At 47.8% G+C, this 27,105-nt stretch overlaps 1 protein-coding gene across 1 annotated transcript in view; it reads right to left on the bottom strand.

Moving 5' to 3' along the window:
* GPR137B (G protein-coupled receptor 137B) overlaps positions 1-26,804 on the bottom strand; it is a 58,801-nt gene extending 31,997 nt beyond the window's left edge. Inside the window, 2 exon segments of the mRNA XM_081229612.1 lie at positions 26,281-26,658; positions 26,660-26,804. Coding sequence (XP_081085738.1) covers positions 26,281-26,658; positions 26,660-26,692 — 411 coding nt within the window. The 5' untranslated portion in view covers positions 26,693-26,804.
* Positions 26,805-27,105: the final 301 nt, after the last annotated feature.

The following is a 27,105-nucleotide window of genomic DNA, read 5'->3' as shown; positions in this document are numbered from 1 at the left end:
TGAGAGGCCCGCGTACTGCAAAAAAAAAAAAAAAATAGAATTGAGGACAGTCTCAGAGACCTCTGGGACAACATGAAACGCACCAACATTCAAATTATAGGGGTCCCAGAAGAAGAAGAGAAAAAGAAAGGGACTGAGAAAATATTTGAAGACATTATAGTTAAAAACTTCCCTAATATGGGAAAGGAAATAGTTAATCAAGTCCAGGAAGCACAGAGTCCCATACAGGATAAATCCAAGGAGAAACACGCCAAGACACATATTAATCAAACTGTCAAAAATTAAAGACAAAGAAAACATATTAAAAGCAGCAAGGGAAAAACAACAAATAACACACAAGGGAATCACCATAAGGTTAACAGCTGATCTTTCAGCAGAAACTCTGCAAGCAGGAAAGGACTGGCGGGACATATTTAAAGTGATGAAGGAGAAAAACCTACAATCAAGATTACTCTACCCATGACGGACCTCCTTCAGATTTGATGGAGAAATTAAAACCTTTACAGACAAGCAAAAGCTGAGAGAGTTCAGCATCACCAAACCAGCTTTACAATAAATGCTAAAGGAACATCTCTAGGCAAGAAACACAACAGAAGGAAAAGACCTACAATAACAAACCCAAAACAATTAACAAAAATGGGAATAGGAACATACATATCGATAATTACCTTAAATGTAAATGGATTAAATGCTCCCACCAAAAGACACAGACTCGCTGAATGGATACAAAAACAATACCCGTATATATGCTGTCTACAAGAGACCCACTTCAGACGTAGGGACACATACAGACTGAAAGTGAGGGGATAGAAAAGATATTCCATGCAAATGGAAACCAAAAGAAAGGTGGAGTAGCAATTCTCATATCAGACAAAATAGACTTTAAAATAAAGACTATTACAAGAGACAAAGAAGGACACTACATAATGATCAAGGGATCGATGCAAGAAGAAGATATGACAATTGTAAGTATTTATGCACCCAACATAGGAGCACCTCAATACATAAGGCAAATACTAACAGCCATAAAAGGGTAAATCGACAGTAACACATTCATAGTAGGGGACTTTAACACCCCACTTTCACCAATGGACAGATCATCCAAAATGAAAATAAATAAGGAAACACAAGCTTTAAATGATACATTAAACAAGATGGACTTAATTGATATTTATAGGACATTCCATCCAAAAACAAAAGAATACAGATTTTTCTCAAGTGCCCATGGAACATTCTCCAGGATAGATCATATCTTGGGTCACAAATCAAGCCTTGGTAAATTTAAGAAAATTGAAATTGTATCAAGTATCTTTTCCGACCACAATGCTATGAGACTAGACATCAATTACAGGAAAAGATCTGTAAAAAATACAAACACATGGAGGCTAAACAATACACTACTTAATAACTGAGTGATCACTGAAGAAATCAAAGAGGAAATTAAAAAATACCTAGAAACAAGTGACAATGGAGACACGATGACCCAAAACCTATGGGATGTAGCAAAAGCAGTTCTAAGAGGGAAGTTTATAGCAATACAATCCCACCTTAAGAAACAGGAAACATTTCGAGTAAACAACCTGACCCTGCACCTAAAGCAATTAGAGAAAGAAGAACAAAAAAACCCCAAAGTTAGCAGAAGGAAAGAAATCATAAAGATCAGATCAGAAATAAATGAAAAAGAAATGAAGGAAACGATAGCAAAGATCAACCAAACTAAAAGCTGGTTCTTTGAGAAGATAAACAAAATTGACAAACCATTAGCCAGACTCATCAAGAAAAGAAGGGAGAAGACTCAAATCAATAGAATTAGAAATGAAAAAGGAGAAGTAACAACTGACACTGCAGAAATACAAAAGATCATGAGAGATTACTATAAGCAACTCTATGCCAATAAAATGGACAACCTGGAAGAAATGGACAAATTCTTAGAAATGCACAACCTGCCAAGACTGACTCAGGAAGAAATAGAAAATATGAATAGACCAATCACAAGCACTGAAATTGAAACTGTGATTAAAAATCTTCCATCAAGAGACAGGCGCGAGCCGCGGGTAAGGCGCGGACCTCGGAGACGGGCGTGGGACGCCGCCGCCGCCGGGCCTGTGTGCGAGCGCGGGTCACTGTCCGCCCCGCCTTCCGGGGGGCCTGTGCACCCCGCCACTGCCGGGGTCCCGGGACCCGGGGACGGCTTTCCCGGGAAAGCACACGGAGCGCCACGGGCTGCTGCAACGTCACGCTGGCCTCTGCCGCTGCAGGCCCGCCCCACACTGCGCGCTCCTCCCTCCCCTCTGCCTGAGTGAGCCAGAGCCCCCGAATCAGCGGCTCCTTTAAACCCGTCCTGTCTGAGCGAAGAACGGACGCCCTCCGGCGACCTACGCACAGAGGCAGGGCCAGGTCCAAGGCTGAGACCCGGGAGCTGTGAGAGCAGAGACAGGGAAATCTCTCTGTGCAGCCTCGGAGGCAGCGGATTAAAGCTCCACGGTCCATTTGATGTGCCCTGCGTCTGTGGAGTGCATGAATGGACAGCGAATCATCCCAAATTGAGGAAGTAGACTTTGAGGACAAGATTTAAGACTTTCCCCCCTTTTCCTCTTTTTACAACGAATTATCCCAAATTAAGGAGGTGGACTTAGCAAGATTTCAGACTTCTCGCCCTTTTCCTTTTTTTACAACGAATTATCCCAAATTGAGGAGGTGGACTTGGAGAGCAAGATTTTCGATTTTTCCCCCTGCTCTCTTTTTGTGAATGTGTATGTGTAATCTTCTGTGTAAGATTCTCTCTGTATAGCTTTGCTTCCACCATATGTCCCAGGGTTCTATCGGTCCATTTTTTTTTCAATAATTACTTTTTAATTTTAATAACGCTACTATATTTCATACTTTATTCTATTTTACTTTACCTGCTCTTTCTTTTTTTCCTACCTTCCCTTCCTCCCTCCCTCCGCTCCTCCTTTCCTTCTTTCTTTTTCTTTCCTCCCTCCCTCCCTCCCACCCTTCTTCTTTCCACTTTTTCTTTCCTTCCTCCCTCCCTCCCTCCTGTCTTTCTTTCTTTCCTTCCTTCCTCCCTCCCTCCCTCCCTTCTTCCATTCACTCTTCCTTTTGCTTTCATTCCTCCCTCCCTCCCTCCTTTCTTTCCATCCTTCCTCCCTCCCTCCCTCCTTTCTTTCTTCCTTCCTTCCTTTCTTCCCTTCTTCCTTTCTTTCCCTCTCTCTTTCTTTCTTCTACTAATTCTTTCTTTCTACTTTTTCTCCCTGTTATTCTGAGCCGGGTGGATGAAAGGCTCCTGGTGCTGCAGCCAGGAGTCAGTGCTGTGCCTCTGAAGTGGGAGAGCCAACTTCAGGACACGGGTCCACAAGAGACCTCCCAGCTCCACATAATATCAAGCAGCGAAAATCTCCCAGAGATCTCCATCTCAACACCAGAACCCAGCTTCAGTCAACGACCAGCAAGCTACAGTGCTGGTCACCCTATGCCAAGCAATTAGCAAGGCAGGAACACAACCCCACCCATTAGCAGAGAGGCTACCTAAAAACATAATAAGGCCACAGGCACCCCAAAACACACCACCAGACGTGGACCTGTCCACCAGAAAGACAAGATCGAGCCTCAACCACCAGAACACAGGCATTAGTCCCCCCCACCAGGAAGCCTACACAACCTACTGAAACAACCTTAGCCACTGGGGACAGACACCAAAAACAACGGGAACTACGAACCTGCAGCCTGCAAAAAGGAGACCCCAAACACAGTAACATAAGCAAAATGAGAAGACAGAAAAACACACAGCAGGTGAAGGAGCAAGATAAAAACCTACCAGACCTAACAAATGAAGAGGTAATAGGCAGTCTACCTGAAAAAGAATTCAGAATAATGATAGTAAAGCTGATCCAAGATTCTATTTCCAAGATCCATAATCTTGGAAATAGAATAGACAAAATGCAAGAAACAGTTAACAAGGACCTAGAAGAACTAAAGATGAATCAAGCATCAATTAAAAACACAATAAATGAAATGAAAAATACTCTAGATGGGATCAATAGCAGAATAACTGAGGCAGAAGAACGGATAAGTGAGGTGGAAGATAAAATAGTGGAAATAACTGATGCAGAGCAAAATAAAGAAAAAAGAATGGGGCTTCCCTGGTGGCACAGTGGTTAAGAATCCGCCTGCCAATGCAGGGGACACGGGTTCGAGCCCTGGTCCGGGAAGATCCCACATGCCGTGGAGCAACTAAGCCCATGCACCACAACTACTAAGCCTGTGCTCTAGAGCCCATGAGCCACAACTACTGATCTCATGTGCCACAACTACTGATCCCATGTGCCACAACTACTGAAGCCCGAATGCCTAGAGCCCATGCTCCACAACAAGAGAAGCCACCACAATGAGAAGCCCATGCACCGCAACGAAGAGTAGCCCCCGCTCGCTGCAACTAGAGAAAGCCTGTGTGCAACAATGAAGACCCAATGCAGCCAAAAATAAATAAATAAAATAAATAAATATAAAAAAAAAAGAAAAAAGAATGAAAAGAACAGAGGACAGTCTCAGAGACCTCTGGGACAACATTAAACGCACCAAAATTCAAATTATAGGGGTTCCAGAAGAAGAAGAGAAAAAGAAAGGGACTGAGAAAATATTTGAAGAGATTATAGTTGAAAACTTCCCTAATTTGGGAAAGGAAGTAGTTAATCAAGTCCAGGAGGCACAGAGAGTCCCATACAGAATAAATCCAAGGAGAAATACACCAAGACACATATTAATCAAACTGTCAAAAATTAAACACAAAGAAATCATATTAAAAGCAGCAAGGCAAAAACAACAAATAACACACAAGGGAATCCCCATCAGGTTAACAGCTGATCTCTCAGCAGAAACTCTACAAGCCAGAAGGGAGTGGCAGGACATAATTAAAGTGATGAAGGAGAGAAACCTGCAACCAAGATTACTCTACCCAGCAAGGATCTCATTCAGATTTGATGGAGAAATTAAAACCTTTACAGACAAGCAAAAGCTGAGAGACTTCAGCACCACCAAACCAGCTTTACAACAAATGCTAAAGGAACTTCTCTAGGCAAGAAACACAACAGAAGGAATATACCTACAATAACGAACCCAAAGCAATTAAGGAAATGAGAATAGGAACATACATATCAATAATTACCCTAAATGTAAATGGACTAAATGCTCCCACCAAAAGACACAGAGTGGCTGAATGGATACAAAAACAAGACCCATATATATGCTGTCTACAAGAGACCCACTTCAGACCTAGAGACACATACAGATTGAAAGGGGATGGAAAAAGATATTCCATGCAAATGGAAATCAAAACAAAGCTGGAGTAGCAATTCTTATATCAGACAAAATAGACTTTAAAATAAAGACTACTAGAAGAGACAAAGAAGGACACTACATAACGATAAAGGGATCGATCCAAGAAGAAGATATAACAATTGTAAATATTTATGCACCCAACATAGGAGCACCTCAATACATAAGGCAAATACTAACAGCCATAAAAGGGGAAATCGACAGTAACACAATCATAGTAGGGGACTTTAACACCCCACTTTCACCAATGGACAGATCATCCAAAATGAAAATAAATAAGGAAACACAAGCTTTAAATGATACATTAAACAAGAGGGACTTAATTGATATTTATAGGACATTCCATCCAAAAAGAACAGAATACACATTTTTCTCAAGTGCTCATGGAACATTCTCCAGGATAGATCATATCTTGGGTCACAAATCAAGCCTTGGTAAATTTAAGAAAATTGAAATTGTATCAAGTATCTTTTCCGACCACAATGCTATGAGACTAGACATCAATTACAGGAAAAGATCTGTAAAAAATACAAACACATGGAGGCTAAACAATACACTACTCAATAACGAAGTGATCACTGAAGAAATCAAAGAGGAAATTTAAAAATACCTAGAAACAAATGACAATGGAGACACGACGACCCAAAACCTATGGGACGCAGCAAAAGCAGTTCTAAGGGGGAAGTTTATAGCAATACAATCCCACCTTAAGAAACAGGAAACATTTCGAGTAAACAACCTGACCCTGCACCTAAAGCAATTAGAGAAAGAAGAACAAAAAAACCCCAAAGTTAGCAGAAGGAAAGAAATCATAAAGATCAGATCAGAAATAAATGAAAAAGAAATGAAGGAAACGATAGCAAAGATCAACCAAACTAAAAGCTGGTTCTTTGAGAAGATAAACAAAATTGACAAACCATTAGCCAGACTCATCAAGAAAAGAAGGGAGAAGACTCAAATCAATAGAATTAGAAATGAAAAAGGAGAAGTAACAACTGACACTGCAGAAATACAAAAGATCATGAGAGATTACTACAAGCAACTCTATGCCAATAAAATGGACAACCTGGAAGAAATGGACAAATTCTTAGAAATGCACAACCTGCCAAGACTGAATCAGGAAGAAACAGAAATATGAACAGACCAATCACAAGCACTGAAATTTAAACTGTGAATAAAAATCTTCCATCAAACAAAAGCCCAGGACCAGATGGCTTCACAGGCAAATTCTAGCAAACATTTAGAGAAGAGCTAACACCTATCCTTCTCAAACTCTTCCAAAATATAGCAGAGGGAGGAACACTCCCAAACTCATTCTACAAGGCCACCATCACCCTGATACCAAAACCAGACAAAGATGTCACAAAGAAAGAGAACTACAGGCCAATATCACTGATGAACATAGATGCAAAAATCCTCAACAAAATACTAGCAAACAGAATCCAACAGCACTTAAAAGGATCATACACCATGATCAAGTGGGGTTTATTCCAGGAATGCAAGGATTCTTCAATATACGCAAATCAATCAATGTGATGCACCGTAACAACAAATTGAAGGAGAAAAACCATATCATCATCTCAATAGATGCAGAGAAAGCTTCAACAAAATTCAACACCCATTTATGATAAAAACCCTGCAGAAAGTAGGCATAGAGGGAACTCTCCTCAACATAATAAAGGCCATATATGAGAAACCCACAGCCAACATCGTCCTCAATGGTGAAAACTGAAACCATTTCCACTAAGATTAGGAAAAAGACAAGGTTGCCCACTCTCACCACTATTATTCAACATAGTTTTGGAAGCTTTAGCCACAGCAATCAGAGAAGAAAAGGAAATAAAAGGAATCAAAATTAGAAAAGAAGAAGCTGTCACTGCTTGCAGATGACATGATACTATACATAGACAATCCTAAAGATGCTACCAGAAAACTACTAGAGCTAATCAATGAATTTGGTAAAGTAGCAGGATACAAAATTAATGCACAGAAATCTCTGGCATTCCTATACACTAGTGATGAAAAATCTGAAAGTGAAATTAAGAAAGCACTCCCATTTACCACTGCAACAAAAAGAATAAAATATCTAGGAATAAACCTACCTAAGGAGACAAAAGACCTGTATGCAGAAAACTATAAGACACTGATGAAAGAAATTAAAAATGAAACAAACAGATGGAGAGATATACCATGTTCTTGGGTTGGAAGAATCAACACTGTGAAAATGACTATTCTACCCAAAGCAAACTGCAGATTCAATGCAATCCCTATCAAACTACCACTGGCATTTTTCACAGACCTAGAACAAAAAAGTTCACAGTTTATATGGAAACACAAAAGACCCCGAATAGCCAAAGCAATCTTGAGAAAGAAAAATGGAGCCGGAGGAATCAGGCTCCTGGACTTCAGACTATACTACAAAGCTACAGTAATCAAGACAGTATGGTACTGGCACAAAAACAGAAATATAGATCAATGGAACAGGATAGAAAGCCCAGAGATAAACCTACGCACATATGGTCACCTTATCTTTGATAAAGGAGGCAGGAATGTACAGTGGAGAAAGGACAGCCTCTTCAATAAGTGGTGCTGGGAAAACTGGACAGGTACATGTAAAAGTATGAAATTAGAACACTCCCTAACATCATACACAAAAATAAGCTCAAAATGGATTAAAGATCTAAATGTAAGGCCAGAAACTATCTAACTCTTAGAGGAAAACATAGGCAGAACACTCTATGACATAAATCACAGCAAGATCCTTTTTAAGCCACCTCCTAGAGAAATGGAAATAAAAACAAAAATAAACAAATGGGACCTAATGAAACTTAAAAGCTTTTGCACAGCAAAGGAAACCATAAACAAGACCAAAAGACAACCCTCAGAATGGGAGAAAATATTTGCAAATGAAGCAACTGACAAAGGATTAATCTCCAAAATTTACAGGCAGCTCAGGCAGCTCAATAACAAAAAAACAAACAACCCAATCCAAAAATGGGCAGAAGACCTAAACAGACATTTCTCCAAAGAAGATATACAGATTGCCAACAAACACATGAAAGAATGCTCAACATCATTAACCATTAGAGAAATGCAAATCAAAACTACAGTGAGATATCATCTCACACCGGTCAGAATGGCCAGCATCAAAAAATCTAGAAACAATAAATGCTGGAGAGGGTGTGGAGAAAAGGGAACACTCTTGCACTGCTGGTGGGAATGTGAATTGGTACAGCAACTATGGAGAACAGTATGGAGGTTCCTTAAAAAACTACAAATAGAACTACCATACGACCCAGCAATGCCACTACTGGGCATATACCCTGAGAAAACCATAATTCAAAAAGAGTCATGTACCAAAATGTTCATTGCAGCTCTATTTGGAATAGCCAGGAGATGGAAGCAACCTAAGTGTCCATCATCGGATGAATGGATAAAGAAGATGTGGCACATATATACAATGGAATATTACTCAGCCATAAAAAGCAACGAAATTTGAGTTATTTGTAGTGAGGTGGATGGACCTAGAGTCTGTCATACAGAGTGAAGTAAGTCAGAAAGAGAAAGACAAATACCGTATGCTAACACATATATATGGAATCTAAGAAATAAAAAATGTCATGAAGAACCTAGGGGTAAAACGGGAATAAAGACACAGACCTACTTGAGAATGGACTTGAGGATATGGGGAGGGGGAAGGGTAAGCTGTGACAAAGTGAGAGAGTGGCATGGACATATATACACTATCAAACATAAAATAGCTAGTGGGAAGCAGCCGCGTAGCATAAGGAGATCAGCTCGGTGCTTTGTGACCACCTAGAGGGGTGGGATAGGGAGGGTGGGAGGGAGGGAGACGCAAGAGGGAGAGATACGGGAACATATGTATAACTGATTCACTTTGTTATAAAGCAGAAACTAACACACCATTGTAAAGCAATTATACTCCAATAAAGATGAAAAATAATAATAATAAATAAATATTCAAATTTCGTCAAGAAGTTAAAAAAAAGTGAGGAGACGAAACTACAGTGTTTTTTAACCATGTTTAAATTGAAGTATAGTTAATTTACAATGTTGTGTTAGTTTCAGGTGTACAGCAAAGTGATTAAGTTATACATACACACACACGTGTGTGTGTGTATATATATATATATGCATATATATATTCTTTTTCAGATTCTTTTCCATTTTAGGTTATTATAAGATGTGAATATAGTTCCCTGTGCTATACAGTAGGTCCTTGTTGTTTATCTATTTTACATATAGTAGCTTGTATGTGTTAATTCCTAACTCCTAATTTATCCCCCCGCTTTCCCCTTCAGTAACCATAAGTTTGTTTTCTATGTCTGTGAGTCTATTTCTGTTTTGTAAATAAGTTAAATTGTACCATTTTTTTAGATTCCAAACGTAAGTGATATCATAATGATATTGAAACTACAGTATTTTTTGAGAAGTGTTTGAACTTGTCCACGAAATATACAAATATCGTTTTAATATTTCGCCACCCTTGGGGGGCTTACTCGGTGGCAGGTAACCCAGTTGACTCTCATATGCCAGGGCCATCGCTGGGCTCCCAGAAACCACCTACAGGTGGTCCCGTCCTATGGACTCAGCTCGGTGCAAAGTGCTGTCATGGATGCAAGAAAAATTTGACCCGTTCTGCCTTCAACAGGGTTATGGTCCCTACTGGTGAGGGAAAACCTGGACTGGGCAAATGAGAAGAGGAGATGCAACCCAGAAAGGCCATGGGCTCAGGTGGTCTGGGCACAGGGGGCTGATCTGCAGGTTGGGGGCTCGGCTGCATGATGGGCACATCAACTCTTCCCGTTCCTCGGCTACATCCTGCCTCGTCTCACCCAGGTGGCTCCTGGTCCCACCAGGACGGCACGAGAGCACATGCACGGATCAGGGTCAACCCGTGGCCCATGGGGCACCCAGCTCACTGCCACCACTCGGCCAGCACTGGGTCTTCAGGGCCCAGGACCTGCAGATCCACACCCCCATCCAAGAGCTGCAAAAGCAGTGAACCCTCCCAAGTGGAAGCATAGCCCACCTGTACACCATCCTCCTCCATAAATAAAATAAGAGATGTTTCTTTACTTCCCACGATCCCTGCAGCCCTGAATGCACACGCCGGATGGATGATGAACTGAAAGGAGTCAGGGGTGGGAGGCCAGCCTGGACCCCAGAAGCCCCTTCCTGGAAAACAGTGAAGGTCAGGGTTCCCAGCCATGACTATCAAATATCTGGTCCAGGACTCGAGCTTTATAAACAATCACATGCTTTGCCCCCATAATTCTCCTCATAAGAACTGACTCTGAGGCTGGGTTTCTCAAGGTGCGCCCACAGAACTGGGAATTCATAAAGGTGACTGGAAATAGGCGTTAGGTCAGCAAACAAATTTAGAAACTGCTAGGCTACCCAGCTTTTCCCTGCAAGAATTCCTAGAGCCTTTAAAAAGCTAATTACTCTATGTTGTAAATCTTCAAGGGAAATGCAAGGTATGCAGCAATTTTCCAAACTTATTTGGCCGCTGAAGGTGTTCCTAATGAGTGTTCCAGGGAAACACTGCCCTTAAGGTGCTAAGCACAGGTAGAATGTTCACTGCAGCCTTAATAATAGCAATAATAATAATAATCACAACAACAAACAAGAAAAAATGACAACTTTAAAATCATACTCAGCCTTCACCCCCATGAACACCAATCAAACAAGGCATTGAGCACAAGGGGTCCCCCAGGTCAAGCATTCTACACCAAAAGGAACCCAAAGCCCCATCCTGTAAAAGATGGGGAAACCCCACAAAACTTAGATCCTCATTAAGTCCACATCGCAGCCTGGAGGAGAAAAGTCATCACCAGGTAAGGGCACAGTCTGACACGAAATAAACCATTTGATCCTCTCTAAGCTGAAAGCCAGGGTGACAGATAACGACATCAAAAGAAAAGCCTCAACCACGATTTGTAAATGCTCTGTCCACTCTTTATAAGTTGTGGCAATTACGGTTGACCCCTGAACGACGAGGGGGTCAGGGGCTCCCTGACCCTCCATGCAGGTGAAAATCCAAGTAGAATTTATCATGGGCCTTCAGCATAAAGGCGGCTTCCCTGTAACCACAGATTCAACCAACCGCAGATCATGTAGTTCTGTAGTATCCACTGTGGAAAAAAAATCCACATCTAAGTGGACACATGTTGTTCAAGGGTCAACTGTTTATGTCTTGAATTCACCTGGGCCTTTGCAAGTTGTGCTTAGAAACTCTGCCCTGTCCTCAAGTTAATCCTTAAACCTAAGTTGCTTAAAGTTGTATTTAAGTTCCTGGCATTTTAAACTGACACAGTATACATTTAATTGCAGCATCATTTTTGCCCTCATTAAATAAAGTACATAAATGTCTGGACCAAGTTTTCAAAAAAAAAAAATTCTAAACTCTCCTACTCACCCCTCCCCCACTCCTGTCTGTGTTCCAGGGAAATTCACTGAAGATTGATTAGTGCCCAGAAGTGGAGCTAACCCTCCGGGGCTGACTCCTGCTCTCTTATCGGGCTGCCCATCTCCTAGAGTCTGTGCTGGCTCCCACTGACCTCAGCAGGAATCCGTCTGGGAGGAGGACAGGGCTCCTGAGGGGGAGGCAGACAAGGATGAATTACTCCTTCATATTTTACAGCCACTGCTACGGACCGTGCGGGCTCCGCCGGCTCCCTGCAAAACCAGACCTACCAGACGGGAAGGCAGGACGACAGGGACCTGTGAGTGGCTGGGGAACAAGTGAGGTCAGACAAAAATTCAAATTCTCCCCACACATTCAGACTGGTGGTATTTGTGACGGGTCAGCTGACGCTGAGCACCAGATCTGGAACCGAGAATTGTGAAAATAAGGAAACGTTGGTCCTGACCTCCAAAAACTACAACCAGATACAGACATGGTGTGAGGGGGGTGTGAGTTGTGAGGAGGTAAGACAGCCTGAGGGGAACCTGGACCCCCTGGGGTGGGCCAGGTGGGCAGCAGGCTAGGCTAGGATACAAGTCCAGGCAGCAGCCTGAAGTCAGGTAAGGCACGTGCACTTCCCTGTCAGAGAATCAGAAGGCTTTCAGTAGAATCCACACAATCTGAAATCAGAGCTGTGCTTTTAGAGGGGGGGCAGGGGTGGGGACCAGAGACAAAGGGCCTGGACTAGGGGTTCAGAGAGAAGGTGAAAACAGAGGTGTGTGTTTACAGGCAAAACAAAGACAGAATGTAGCTTAGCGGTTGCCTTGGTCTGGGGGTTTGGGGAGAAGTGTGGGTGACTGCTAAGGGCTCCAGGGTTTCTTCTGGGGGTGACAAAAAAATGTTCTTAACTTTTATGAACCAGAAACAGACTCACAGACATAGAGAACAGACCTGTGGTTGCCAATGGGGGGTGAGGGTGAGGGAGGGATGGATTGGGAGTTTGGGGTTAGCAGATGCAAACTATTATCTGTAGGATGGATAAACAACAAGGTGCTACTGTAGAGCACAGGGAACTATATTCAATATCCTGTGATAAACCATAATGGAAAAGAATATAAAAAAGAATGTGTATATATGCATAACTGAATCACTGTGCTGTAAAGCAGAAATGAACACAACCTTGTAAATCAATTATACTTCAATAAAAAACATGTTCTGAAATTGATGGTGGTGATGGTTGGGCAAGTCTGTGGATGTAGAGCTTTAAATGGAGAACAGTACAGAGTGTGAATTGGTCTCAGTCAACATAAAGGAGCAGAACAGCAGGCAAGGAGCTGGCCCGGGGGTGCCAGTGGCACGTAGGCAGGCAAAGGGGGAGAGAGAGGCCTGGGTGAGGGACCATCAGGGTGCCAGATGCTGCTCAGAAGTAGGACAGGATAACCGTGGGGAGCTGGGCAGATGGGGAGGGGCCTGGAGGGGAAGTGGGGGGAGGCAGGAGGAAGTGGGAGTGGGGAGTCTATGCTAGAGCATCAGCTACTCTTTAAAAATGTGTTTGTGAAATGAGAGAGAGATTATTCAAGGGCACTAGGACCTGGTTTAAGATCAGGAGCCTGGGCCCCGGGGACCCACCGGGATGGCAGAGCAGAGGGAGAGAGAGGCAGGAGGCAGGGGTGCGGCCAAGAGAGAGGGGCAGAGCAGCAGTTTCCATGGAAACTCCCATCCTGTTGTGGGACTAAAGCATCTTCCCCGCACCCATTCCTGTCGGTCTCAGCATCATTTCCACAGCCTTGCGGAGTCCTACCTAGAACTGACGCCCAGGACAGGAAAGCCAGGTGACTTGCTGAAGGTTTAATTCCGGTTTAGGGAAGCGGGAGGACGTCCCCACCCCCAAGCTGGCCCCGGGGAGGGAGGCTGGGGTGGGGAGAGCCCGCCTCTGTTCCCAGCCCCCCTCCCGCCCACCCGTGGGGCTCTGTGCCCTCTGGGCAACCCCAGGCCCTTCCCGCCACCTCCCAGGTGACGCAGGAGGGCCCAGAGAGCCGCCTATGACGTACACGCATGACAGAAATACAAAGGTTCTAGAAGCAGCTGCTGCCCTCGGCCTCCTTCCCCTAATAAATTACAGCCCCTGAACGGCTCACCCCTTCTGTTCCCACCCTTTGAAGTCCTGCTTGCCTGTTTTTTCCTCCTACCAACCCCAGCTGGCCTTTGCTGCTCTACAATCATTTTTCCTAATGAAGCATGCTGGCTGCTTCTGGTAGAAACGTCCCAGGCTCTTCCTTGTGGGGATGACAGTGACCCTTGTGCATTCAGCGAAACTAAACAAAAGTAACCTCTTCTGTCCCCAGAGGCAGCGTCCGTGACAGCTCAATGAAGCGCTATGCCTCCAGACCTGCACTTTATTCACAATTTCTCTATATGGCCATTTTGCTTTATAAATTCCACACCCACCCCCCCAGAGCATGACCCGTGTCGCCAAGTCTCCGTTTCGGTGCCACCTCTTCCTGAAGCGCTGCCCCTTTAAAAGCGAACAGGCAGGTAGACACTTCACAACCCTCCCATCCTGAACAGGCTCCAGACCCCAGGCCCAGGCTGCACACCTGCTCCTGTGTCTGTGGTCCCACCAGGGGGCTGAGGCCCCTGGAGACCCTCACAGTAACCAAGAGGGTCTGTAACTCTGTGTGTACCAAGCATAGACCCATGTCTAAACCAATCTCTGCCTCCTCCCCCTCTCTCTCTCACATACTATTTTTAAATGTATGTATGCAAATTCGTTTGAAAATGTTACACATTTATAGTAGGTTTAAACTTTACTGTAAACTATGTCACGTATACACAAAGAAATAAGGTAACCAAAATTCATTACCCACCATGCAGTTCAGTCACCTTTGACACTGCCTTGTTTGCTCCAGTTCATTTTATTTCTAATAAATAAAAAGACACCATTGAAGCCCCCAGTGTCTCTCTCCTTGGTTCTGATCCCTCCCTCCTCTGCAGAGGGAATGGCCACCTGACTTTGGTGTTCTGATAGCCAGCAGGCTTCTACTTTTATGAGGATAAACAATATATAGTCCCATCTTGCATGGTTTCTCACTTTGTTCGAATCAATGCCTTCCATACCCTTCTGCAACTTGTCTGTTCACCTGTCACAAGGTATTTGCAATGTATAGATGCTGAGACACTTGGTTCTCATTCATGCGTTCTCACTAAGGCTGGGTATTCCACCGTCTGCAGGTCACAGCTGTGTGTCCATCTCCAGCAGAGAGACGCCTAAAGATGGTTAAGAATGTGGACTCTGGGGAATTCCCTGGCGGTCCAGTAGTTAGGACTCAGCTCACTGCCATGGCCCTGGTTTGATCCCTGGTCGGGAAACTAAGATCCTGCAACCCATGCTGGGCGGGTTATAAATAAATAAACGTATGTACGTATGTATGTATGTATGCATGTATGTATATGTATATATTATAAAAACTTGGGGAAAAAAAAAAAGAGTGTGGACTCCGGAGCTGGCTCCCCTGGGCTTGAATCTTGGCTCCACCAATAATCAGCTGTGTGACTTTAGAAAAGTTACCTAACCTCTCTGTGCTTCAAGTACATCATCTGTAAAATGAGACTAATAATAGTGCCCATCTCATAGGTTTTTGTGAAGATTAGGTGAATTACCACAGATAGAGCACTCAGCCAAATGCCTGCCACCTACCAGACACTATCTCAGCGTTTATGTGTTTGCTGCCCCCGCTGCTGCTATATTATTACTACCAGTCCCTGCAAATGCTCTCAAACCACGATTCTAAATGCACAGCTACTAAACGGTGATCATAAATACTGTCTTGACCATAAAAGGAACTTTCGTATTCAAGAAGGTTAGGAACCACTGACACATTCACGATTTGCGCTTGTGATCCCTCTGTGTTGGCCACTTCCTGATATATTGGGGAAATTATGCAAACCCTGAGGCCCTGGTCTCCCTGGGTGACAGTCATTAGTCTGTGTTTCCACACGCTAAGCATCCTCATTCACCAGAGCAGGGTGACTCAACCTGCAGTTTTTACATTTTTGGAGCCCGCTGAATTCACATGCAGGACGTCTCCCTTTGCATAGCAATCCCTGAAGAAGAGCAAGGTCAACTCTCTAAGACAGCAAGGGCGGGGCGATGTCTCTATGTCTGCAGACACTGGCCCTGTTTTTAAAGCCACAGAATACATAAAATAGATAACCAACAAGGACCTACGGTACAGCTCAGGGAACTCTACTCCCCGTAAGGGAAAGGAAGCTGAAAAAGAATAGATTTATGTATATGTATAGCTGAATCACTTGGCTGGACACCTGAAACTAACACAACACCGTGAATCAACTATGCTTCAATGAAAAATAAAATTTCCTCAAAAAAAGCCATGGAACCCCATGAAAGAAAAAGGAGTATGCTGTCCATGCCAAGTCATTCTGAGTGCAGCAGCCTGGAGCCAAGGCACGTTCTGTGTCCCCACCTGGGCAGGTGTGACAGGCCCCCAGGGAGGTGACTGGCTCCCAAGGTCAGGTCTTCACCCTGTCACCTCCTGTCTTTGAACTTGGCAAGTGCGTGGTTCAAGGAGTGAGTCCTAGTCACTGCCTGGCCTCGCGCTGACCATCGGGACAGAGGACCCCCAGCACTCTCAGGACCAACAATGATGCCGCCTCTCCTCTGAACTTCTGTAAAGCCCAGAGCTCCCTGGAAGCATCCTCAGCCTTCTCCCACTCTCCTGAGAGCTCTGTTGCCCTGTCCTGTCCTGTCCAGCTGAGCCAGCACCGGAGAGCCCTCCTCAGGCTCGTGTGTGTGTGTGTGTGTGTGTGTGTGGTGTGTGTGTGTGTGTGTGTGTCTCCCCTATCCCCACAGTCAACCTGGGAGCCCCACGAAGGCAGGAGCTCAGCCTCACACTTCTCTGCCCTGTAGTCTCAGGACCCCTTTGCAAATGATGAAGGGATGAGGTCTCATGGGATACAGGCGTCTCCACCTGCCCCCTCCCTTCCTGAAGGCTCCTCTCCGGCTCCAGTTCCCAGGGGTCCAGCCAAGCTCCTCTCTCCTCCACCCACCCCAGCGGCTCACCAGAGCCTCCCTGTCCCTATCAACTGAACTGCACCTCCATCCAACATCACCAACACCTGCCAGGCCATCCCGCAGGCTCTGCGCTCCACACTGGTCAAGTCAGGCCCACAGGTACCACCCACGATGGGCAGCAGCACCCTGGTGGGCGTACCTGTCCAAAGGCCCTCAAGGTCACCTGATGACACACTGAACGCTGGCCTTCAGGCGCCCTGATTTTTCCTGTATCATCTCTTGCTACCCAAGCGTCTGGGTTCAGGGGCGCACAGCTGGCCAGACTGCCATGAACCTGCCTTTTTTTTTTTTTTTTGGCCGCACTCGGCTGGTGGGATCTTAGTTCCCGGACCAGGGATTGAATCCAGGCCCACGGCAGTGAAAGCGCCGAGCCCTAACCACTGGACCACCAGGGAATTCCCTGAACCTGCTTTTTTGCTCACCCCTGATAAACTCTCCTTACGCTCCTGGGCCTCAGTGTCCCCTGTAAGATAAGAGGGTCAGTACAAATGTTCATCACGGTGACTTCTGCTTTCAAAACTATGACACGAAGTTCCCAGAGGGATCCCAGCCCCACAGGGATCGCTGCAGCCTTGCTTCTAAGTGGGGGTGGCCCTGACTTGTAGGGGAGGAGGGGAGGGACGTGGGCCCAGCCGCCGCCAGGGCAGCCCCGGTCACCTCACTGGTGCAGCTGGAGGTGAACAACGCCCATCAGCCTCCCTGGCAGGCGTCTCCCTCTGCGGGCAGGAGGGCTGTAGCCACACAAGGTACCATGATCGGTAGGATGTTTCTGAACTGCTCCTGCCACGACAGCAGTTCACAGCTTACCTGCCAGGGCCCTGCCCATAACTGTTCTAAACGCTTAACTAAGGTAAAGGCTTAAATAAGGCAGCACACCATAGCACGGAAGATACATTTCTCCACCTAGGAAGCTTAGCTGGCTTACCAGCCAGCTGGGCCCCAAGGCTTCAGGCTTTCGTGTGGCTGCAGCAGCATTGGGCCATGGCTCGCCACTGGACCCCAATCATCTCGGCAAATGATGTACAAACTACAGAATAGGTAATGAAGATGCCTCAGGCGTTTTTTTCCCTCCAGAAAATAACTTTCTGCCTTGGAAGGAAGGACAATTCTGAGGTTTCCTGGAACTCTTGCCCTTGCTGGGAGCAATGTAGTATTTTTTATGAACTACATGTTTGTGTCCGCCCCAAATTCACATGTTGAAATCCTAACCCCCACTGTGATGGTATTAGGAGGTGAGGCCTCTGAGCACTTAGGTCAAGAGGGTGGAGTCCTCGTGGGTGGGATTGGTGCTCTTATCAAAGGGACCCCAAGGAGCCTCCCTCTGTTCCCTACCACGTGAGGACCCCACGGGAAGCCGGCTGTCTGCAAGCAGGAAGAGGCCCTTGCCAGAGCCCGACCCTACTGACACCCTGCCCTCAGGCGACCAGTTTCCTGAGAGAGTGAAGTGTCTAGCATTAGTCAGAACAGCCATCATCAAAAAGTCTACAAACAATAAATGCTGGAGAGGGTGTGGAGAAAAGGGAACCCTCCTACACTGTTGGTGGGAATGTAAACTGGTACAGCCACTATGGAGAACAGTATGGAGGTTCCTTAAAAAACTAAAAATAGGGCCTCCCTGGTGGCGCAGTGGTTGAGAGTCCGCCTGCTGATGCAGGGGATACGGGTTCGTGCCCCGGTCTGGGAGGATCCCATGTGCCGCGGAGCGGCTGGGCCCGTGAGCCATGGCCACTGGGCCTGCGCATCCGGAGCCTGTGCTCCGCAACGGGAGAGGCCACAGCAGTGAGAGGCCCGCATACCGCAAAAAGAAAAAAAAAAAAAAAAACTAAAAATAGAGCTACCACACAATCCAGCAATCCCACTCCTGGGCATATATCCAGAGAAAACTATAATTCGAAAAGGTACACGCACCCCAATGTTCACAGCAGCACTATTTACAATAGCCAAGACATAGAAGCAACCTAAATGTCCATCAACAGATGAATGGATAAAGAAGATGTAGTACATATATAGAGTGGAATAGTACTCAGCCATAAAAAAGAATGAAATAATGCCATTTGTAGCAACATGGATGGACCTAGAGATGATCATACTACAGAAAGTAAGTCAGACAGAGAAAGACAAATATGATATCACTCATATGTGAAATCTAAAAAAAAAATGATACAGAAGAACTTATTTACAAAACAGAAACAGACTCACAGGCATGGAAAACAAACTTATGGTTACCAAAGGGGAGAGGTGGAGGGGGGGGATAAATTAGGAGTTTGGGACTGACAAATACACACCACTATAGATAAAAAAGATAACCAACAAGGACCTACTGTATAGCACAGGGGACTCAATGTCTTGTAATAATCTTAAATGTGAAAAGAATTTGAAAAAGAACAGATATATGTATAACTGAATCACTTTGCTGCACATCTGAAACTAACAACACTGTAAATCAATTATACTCCAATATAAAATAAAAACTTTTTAAAGAAAGAAAAGAAAGCAATGGATTGTTAAAAAAAAAAAAAGAAGAAGAAGAAAAGGAAAAAGAAATTCCTGGTGTTGAAGTTGCCCAGTCTGTCATGTTTCATTGTAGCAGCCAAACAGACTCAGACAAGGTCAGAGAATGCTCCAGTATCCTGCCCAAGAGGACTGCCGGTGGTACCTCCTCCAGGGGAAGGAACGTGGTGACAGAAACTGCTTTCGGAGAGCGAGACGCAGGTCTTCTGCTGCACTGCCCCCAACTCACTGAAGGACACTGGATGGAGACACCTGGGATAATGACCAGGACAGGGAGGGACAAACCCACATCCCATCAGAAGCAATGAAGGGAACTGAGAATGTCCCACCCCGAGCAGGGAGGACCCAAGAGGAAGCAACATATGCCGCCAAGTCTGTCATGGGAGGGGTGACACCGCTCCACATGGCCCCAAGGGCTGGGGCCAGCCCTCCCCCAGCTTCACTTTTCCATCCTGGTGGTGGCCTGGACCCCAAGAGGCTGCCGTGAACAAAGCAGGGCGAAAGGATTTGACTTACACTTAAATAGTAGCAAAGCCATTGGTTCTGTTTAAAGCGTGTGTCCTAGAGGGAGAATTACAGAGATGACGGAGTGAATTAATCCCCCAATCTTCTACCAGAAACATCTTGCACCTGGTGTCACCACTGTAAGGACTGTCGCTAAGTCACATGGGCCACTGGCACCATGGAGACGGAATTTACATGGTCTCTTCTTCTCCCTGTTCAACGCCAAGTTCCCTGAAAGCAGGAACTACATGTGACCTTCACCCAATCTGCGCAGCCTCCAGGGAATAACAGGCAGTCAGAAGCACGTGCTGAAGCAACCTTAGTGTCCCTCTGCAGATGAGTGGGTAAGCGAACTGTGGAACACACTTGTGAAACATCAGCCAGCCTTAAAAAGGAATGAGCTAGTGACACACCCTACGACACGGATGAACCTCGAAAACATCATGCTAAGTGAAAGAAGCCAGACACGAAAGGCCACTTAATGTATGATTCTTTTGATGTGAAGTATCCAGAACAGGCCAATCCACAGAAAGCAGATCGGTGTTCGCCAGGGACTGGGGTGAGGGGGGGAAAGGGAGTGACTGCTTAATGGGCGTGGAGGGTCTTTTTGGAGTGATGAAAATGCTCTGCAACTGGACAGAGGTGATCGTTGCATAATAATGTGAATGTACTAAATGCCACTAAGTCATACATATTAAAATGGTTAATCTTATGGGACGTGAATTTCACCCCAATTTTAAGAACATACTTGTCGAGTGAGTGAAATGCGTCTCCAAGTTCATGTCAGTAGACTGTGCGACTGAAAGCTGGGAGGACCAGGACCTCTGTGTGGACAGTAATGCCGTCTCATCGGGACAGGGCTGTGGTCCTGCCAGGGCTGGGCCCACAGGAGCCAGCTGGGCTCACATTCGGCCCACGTCCCTCCCTGTCTGCCCCAGGTCAACACACAACCAACAGACCCTCACATGGCCTGATGGGCAACGTGACCTCTGACGGCTCTTAGGTCTGGTGAGCGAGGAGAGCAGCGTGTGCAGACGTTTACCCTGTGCTTTACAAACTATGTAGCCTGACCGGTGTGTCTGTCATTAAAGGTGACATCACAAGATGTCCAGCCCAAGGCCCCTCGTCTGTGTCTCCCCAGCTCCCCCGCGCCCCACAGGCTGGGACAGGTCCCCCCTCCCCCGGGTGCTGTGGGTGGCATGTGGCTCCCGGCACTGCCGCCTCCATTTGTCTGTCTTTCCCTATAGTCTGCGGCCCCTCAGGGCACAAATTCCAGCTTACTGTCTCTGAGCCCAGACACCTGTGTGCAGGTGACTGATGAGATCTGTTCGCTGAGTGAACGACACTCTTTAACCACAAGCTGAGAAGCCACAGCCTGTTCCCAATGTGCCCGAAGGACCTGTCACAGTAAAAATAACAGCAAGGTGGGATGGGAGCTTGGTGACACACGCCGGCTTTGTCCTAACCTTGCGCCGAGGACCAAGTTCAGCCTGCAGCCTGTTACCGCATGGCCTTGAGCTAAGAATCGTTTTTATCTTTTTAAAGAGATGTTTAAGAAAGAAAAAACAACATGCAACAGAGACCATATGTGACACACAAGGCTTAAAATACTGACACGGGCACCGTCTGGACTTCCTTTCCTGCGTCCTCCACGCCCAAGTTTGAGGAAATAACCCACTCAGAGGAAAACCACTCGGACCTCCTCTGCCCTCAGAGGTTAACAGGCTCTAAACTTTAGCCACAGGATGAATCAAAAGTAAAATATTTACAAGCCTCCACAGACCTCTGGGGGTGCCTATGTGCCAGGTATGGTCACCTGTGTGCTGAGGCCATTTCCGTCCTGAGATAACAGACGTGCCAGACCTATAACAGGGAAGAGGCTTCTCTCCTCTCCCTGGAACTGCAAGGCGATCAGGAATCAGTGGATGAAAACAGATCCTGGGATCACACACTATGATGTTTCCAAAAACCTGACACTCTTAGGAATGTCATTCGGATGAGTGGCATCAACTTCATCGATGCTCTTCTCCAATCAGCCCAGCCCTCACTGCTCCACCTGGCACCTCCGAGCTGACGTCTCTGGGGGCTGGAAGATGGGGGCACATCACAGCCCTCTGGCGGGAAGGGCACTGCCGCACACGACCCACCTGAGCAATGAAAAGGGCCTTAGGATGATGCTCTCTTTCTGCCTCCCTGCTAGTCCCTGCTCATCTGACCCAGGGAAAGGCAGGGGAGCAAAAGGATGCAGCAAAAACCTAAAGGCGTGAGGGTGTGTGGGACCAGACCCAGGCTCCAATGGGAATGGGAGCCACAGGTCTGGGCTCACAGCACAGGGACAACACAGGGACAACGCTGACCGTTCTCAGCTCAGCCTCTGCTGTTGAGAATTTGCGGCTTCCTGGTCAATGGGCCGGAGCTCAGATACGCTGAGAAGAGGCTAACTGTTCCCACGAGTGCGGAGGCCATGAAGGAAATTTGGTTCCCCTGACGTTGGCAGGCGAGCCCTTCGGCATTGAAGCCACAAGAGAGGGGAACAGAGAGAACAAAGAGCTAGTGCTTGGAGGACAGATCTTGGGAAATCGGGCTGTAAAATTGGAAAGCTTCTTCTTGGGGGGCAGGTTTTAGAAGTAAAATTAGGAAGTGACTTCCTGGGGAGTGCTGGTGGTAGATGGTAGACTGAACGCTAATAAAGAAACTTCTCCTGGTCCTGCGTGTGTGTGTGTGTGTGTACACACACACACACAGAGCTCTGGCAGCTGTGAGTCCACTGAGTGACCACGAGGAGCCGCTGCCAGGGGCCGGGCAGCCACGGTTGGTGCAGAGGTGAGGATTCCCGGCCCCTGTGCAACTGTGTGCTCCTAGCTTTGAAATAAGGTACTTGGGGACCAGCAAAGGCTTCCTAAGTATGTGTTCCTAAGCTTCTTAGTTCTTCATAATCATCAAGAGGCCTAGAAGCTTCCCTCTTCACAACTCCTAGATTAGGGCCTGGCACACAACAGATTCGGTAAACATTTCTTGATTAAATTGACTGCCAAGAGCCACAGCGAGATCCACTTATGCCTGAGGTCACCACCTCCCTTTTCCTGGTGGGGTGGAGACAGGGTCCCTGGATTAGCCTTTCAGCTGCCTCCTCGTTCCCGGTCAGAGAGATGAGGACCAGGATGCGTTTTGAGCTGCAGGGTGTTGCGTGCAGCAAGCACTCTTCCTGGCTCTGCGTGCCTGGCTGGGGGACCCAGCACAAGTCACCAGAATCCCCGAGGCCTCGGCTGCCTCATCTGCAGAATGAAGGGCTGGACCCCACAGTCCCTTCAACTCTCAGCGTTGCGAGCTACAGCTGTGAGGAACTGGTGACTTCCATCCTCCCCGCGATGGGAGGCCCAGGGCCACTGCCATTTGACAAACATAAAAGTTGCATGTTGGTGGGAAAAATTACTTCAATGACACAGTGGGCTGATAAAGGGCCGAGCCACTGCTGGGGCCTGACATTCAGGACTGTGGTTTGGCCAGGGCCTGGGCTCCGGCTGTTAGGAGATACAGAAAGAGCACCTTAACTGAGGGAGAGGAGGGGCCGAAGGACACAGCACAGACGGCACCTCCTTTAACCCGCTCCAACCCTGGGGAGAGCACTAGGGCTGCCCTTGTCCTGCAGCAGGTTGGTAACTGGCCCTGGGAGACACGGCAGAGGCCGAGCCAGCTCTGCCCACAGGGTCCCTGCTCCTTCCACTCCAGGTGCTGCCCGGATTCACAAGCCTTTGCTGGCCCACCATGAGCCCCAGGCGCCCACAGTAACCCCCCTGCAGCTTCCCTGCCGCACTCTAAGGCACAGTAGGTGCTGGCTCCTGCCTCAGTGTCCAGTAATCACACCACCTCTTCCCTACCGAGAGGCCTCACTTCTCCTTTTCCTTCCTCAAACCAGCCTGTAACGGCAGGAATCTGCCCCAGGGCTCAAGACAAGGCTGAACCAGGGGGCAGCTGAGCCCGCCGCATTCAGTCACACCCAGGAACCCCAGGAGTCTGAGGGCCAGACCCCAAATTAGGAGAGAGAACAGCTGGGGGAGATGGCTGCCCAGGCGCCGCTGAACTCACCCCCACCATGGGCCTTCTCCCCACCCCACCCCCCAGACCCTCCACCCCCGCTCTGCAGACAGACCTGCCTCGTGCAGGGCTGCCCTGGCCCAGAAGCTGGCAGCCTTGGCCTCAGAGCCTCTGCTGTACAGCCTGGTCTGGAGGCAGGGGGACTCCTGGCTCCAGGGCTCACTGGTCATGTGACCTTGAGTAAGTCATACAACCTCCCTGACCCGCCTCCGAAAAATGGGGACACCATCCGTACTTCATTCAGAGGGTTGTTGGGAAGAATAAATTAGACAAACCGCTTAGAACCATGCCTAGCACACAGCACGTGCTTCTTCATTGTTAGCCGCTAGCCGCCACCCTCCGAAATCGGATTTATGTGCTCTAAGAGGGGGCCCAGGCTGCAGTAATCCTTAAAGGTCCCCCAGCCATTCCAGTGGTTGAGAACCCTGCCTAAGAGAAGGCATGTGGCGGGGGGCGGAGAGGGGATCTGAGAAGGGAGTCAAAGGGCGACCCCTTTATAACACCCCAGAAGTATCAGATTATTTGCCAGGAAGCCAGAGAATGGCTTCTCTGCCAGGGTCTGAGATGCCACCAGTTAGTACCACTTTCCCCTGCCAGCCACCCTGGAGATATAAAGAAAACAAGTCCTGACAGTTACAAAGAAGCTAGAGTGGTGGCTTGCAGCCTCTTGGCTTGCAAGGCTGTCGGCCTGGTCACTCTTTCCCTCGCTCAGCATTTACTCACCAGCCAGCAGATGGTGCAGAAAATGTGAAGCCCTGCCCCTAATCCAGCTCTGAGTGCAGAATTTGCATGTGAGTGCCAGAGAGCCATGGCAGTGCTCTACGCTGTCCTTTTTTTCCTCAGAAAGGGAACAGAATAAAGATCTCAATACGCAATCAGATCATCGTCACAGTTCTTGAAGGAACATCAACCTACCTGACTTATGTATCTTGCTGAAATCAGCCCTTTCCATCCAATGAACAAGCCAGAGTGTCTGCAACGTAGCTGACTGCCTGAACTGGTTTTCAGGTTTAAAAGTTGTATTTGGACAGATGATACACATTACTTGTGGACTGGAAAATATGCTGATACACTAGACCGAGAAGGCTTTGAGTATAGATCCCTTTTGATAAGATTATAATAGCTACTAAAGAGTACATATGTTAGTTTTTAGCCAAAAGTATTTCCTCCAAATTTTCAGTCAGGGGCTCCCAGTACACCAGGGCAATCCGTTTTCTAACTTTTCTTTTTTTCTTTTTTTTTTAAATCAACAGCATTTTCTTTTAATAAATAAGGACACTATTAAAAGGAATGGAATGCTTGCTGGCACAAAGCCTCTACCTAAGCGACAGCTCTTAAATTCCCCTTACCAGGTGACGTGGTTGGTGCCTTCCCCGAGCAGGGTCCTAGTGAAAATGGACATTTTAGTGCTTGGAAAGCTAATGAGAAGCAGAGATGACGATGATGATGACGACGGTATTGTGCTATTACACCTTTATGCAATGCTTTACACAGTATTTGCAAAGTACTTTCCAATTACTGTACTTCATTAAGTCAACCGTCACAGCAGCCAAGTCAATTCGCACGTTCTCCCACTAGCTTATTAACAATCTGCCTCCTAAAACGACTCCCGTGTGCCTGTAAAAGGGCCCCAGCAAACTTTTACGGCTTTTTCTCGGGGCCTCTCAGATGAGCTCAGAGGGCAACCCTGACCTCCCGCCGCATCAGCTCAGGAGCTGGGTGTTGCCCCGACTGCTGTTTAGCAATCCTGTGGAATGAGTTAGCAAGCTGCACTTCAGCAGGGCTCCCACTCTGGAGGCTCAGAACATCCCATCCAAACCAGGGCAGTCCCACCCTGCCTCACAAAGCCAGTGTCTAGCCCCAACCTGGAGGCCAACGTGCAGGTGATCTTTCCGGGCTGGGGGTTAGAGCCTTTGGGATGAGGGTATAGAGGGAAAACTCTAGGGTTCGAGTGTCCCTGGGGGGCACACCTCCCATCAATACCGATTCTCCTGTGAGCACGGAGATGCCGCTCCCCGCGCACGAAGGACCATACCCACTGGGTGATGCTGAGCTGAGGGCAGAGGCTGCGGGTGGCCTCCAGCTCTCACTTTCCTGTCCCTTCTCCTTCGCCTCCCTTGGGAATGGGAGGGCGTTACCTGGGACAAAGGCCTGCAGGTAGGACAGGGCTCGGACCACCCCAGAACCAATGCTTCTTCCCCGGACCCTCTCAGGCCGGTGGCTCTGTGAGCCGCCCCGGCGGCTGCCATCGCCCCCTCCAGGTGAGCGCCCTCCAGGTGCCTCCCGCCCGCGGGGGCGGCCTCCCGCGACTCACCTGCGTGAAATACAAGTTCATCAGCGTGAGGGTGAAGAACTGGAGGCACACGGGGAAGCAGTAGAGCAGCCAGAAGACGAAGGGGCTGAGCGCATTGGCCGCCACGAAGTCTTTGAAGTAGAAGGAGAAGAGAACCGTCCGCAGGGAGGCCCAGAAGAGGCAGAGGAAGAGGAAGACGCTCTGGTAGCTGAGCCGCTTGTGGCGATAGCGCAGCACCAGCCAGAGCTGCACGTAGATGAACAAGAAGAGCAGCGAATAGAACACGGTGTAGACGATAGTGAGGCCGAGCTTCACGTAGGGGGGTACGGCCGGGGTCAGCGTAGGCGGCAGCGAGTCGTTGCGTAGGGGGTCCCACGGTGGGGCCTCCATCGGGCCGGGGCGCTACGGCGCGGCCGGGGCGCTCGGGCTTCATCGGGGCTCGCGGCCGCCGCCGCCCCCACGGGGGTCTCCGAGCATCGCGCTCCACCCAGAGCCCAGCGACTGGAGGAAAGAAAATAAGCCGCACTTCCTCCCCCGGCACCACATGATTCACTGGGGCGGCCTTTGTCTGCGATTGGCAGCGCCGCGCCCGCCGCCCCCGCGCGCCCGCCAGCCCCGCGCGCCCGGGCTGTGCACCGCGCGCCCCTAGGAGTCCCGCCCCGCGCGCCGCGCGCCCCCACGTCGCCCCCTGCCCCGCGCTGCGCGCCCCCCGGAGCCCCGCCCCCTGTCGCGCGCCGCCACCCGCCCCGCCCCGCCCCGCCCCCTGCACTGCGCGGCCTCCGCGCCGCAAGCCCCCACCCCGCCCCCTGCCCCGCGCCGCAAGCCCCCCGGAGCCCCGCCCCCTGC

Source organism: Mesoplodon bidens (genome assembly GCF_964165515.1).
Source record: "Mesoplodon bidens genome assembly, chromosome: 1".
Taxonomy (NCBI): domain Eukaryota; kingdom Metazoa; phylum Chordata; class Mammalia; order Artiodactyla; family Ziphiidae; genus Mesoplodon; species Mesoplodon bidens.
Note: the sequence above shows the minus strand (reverse complement) of the source record. Positions and strands in the feature narration are given on the sequence as shown.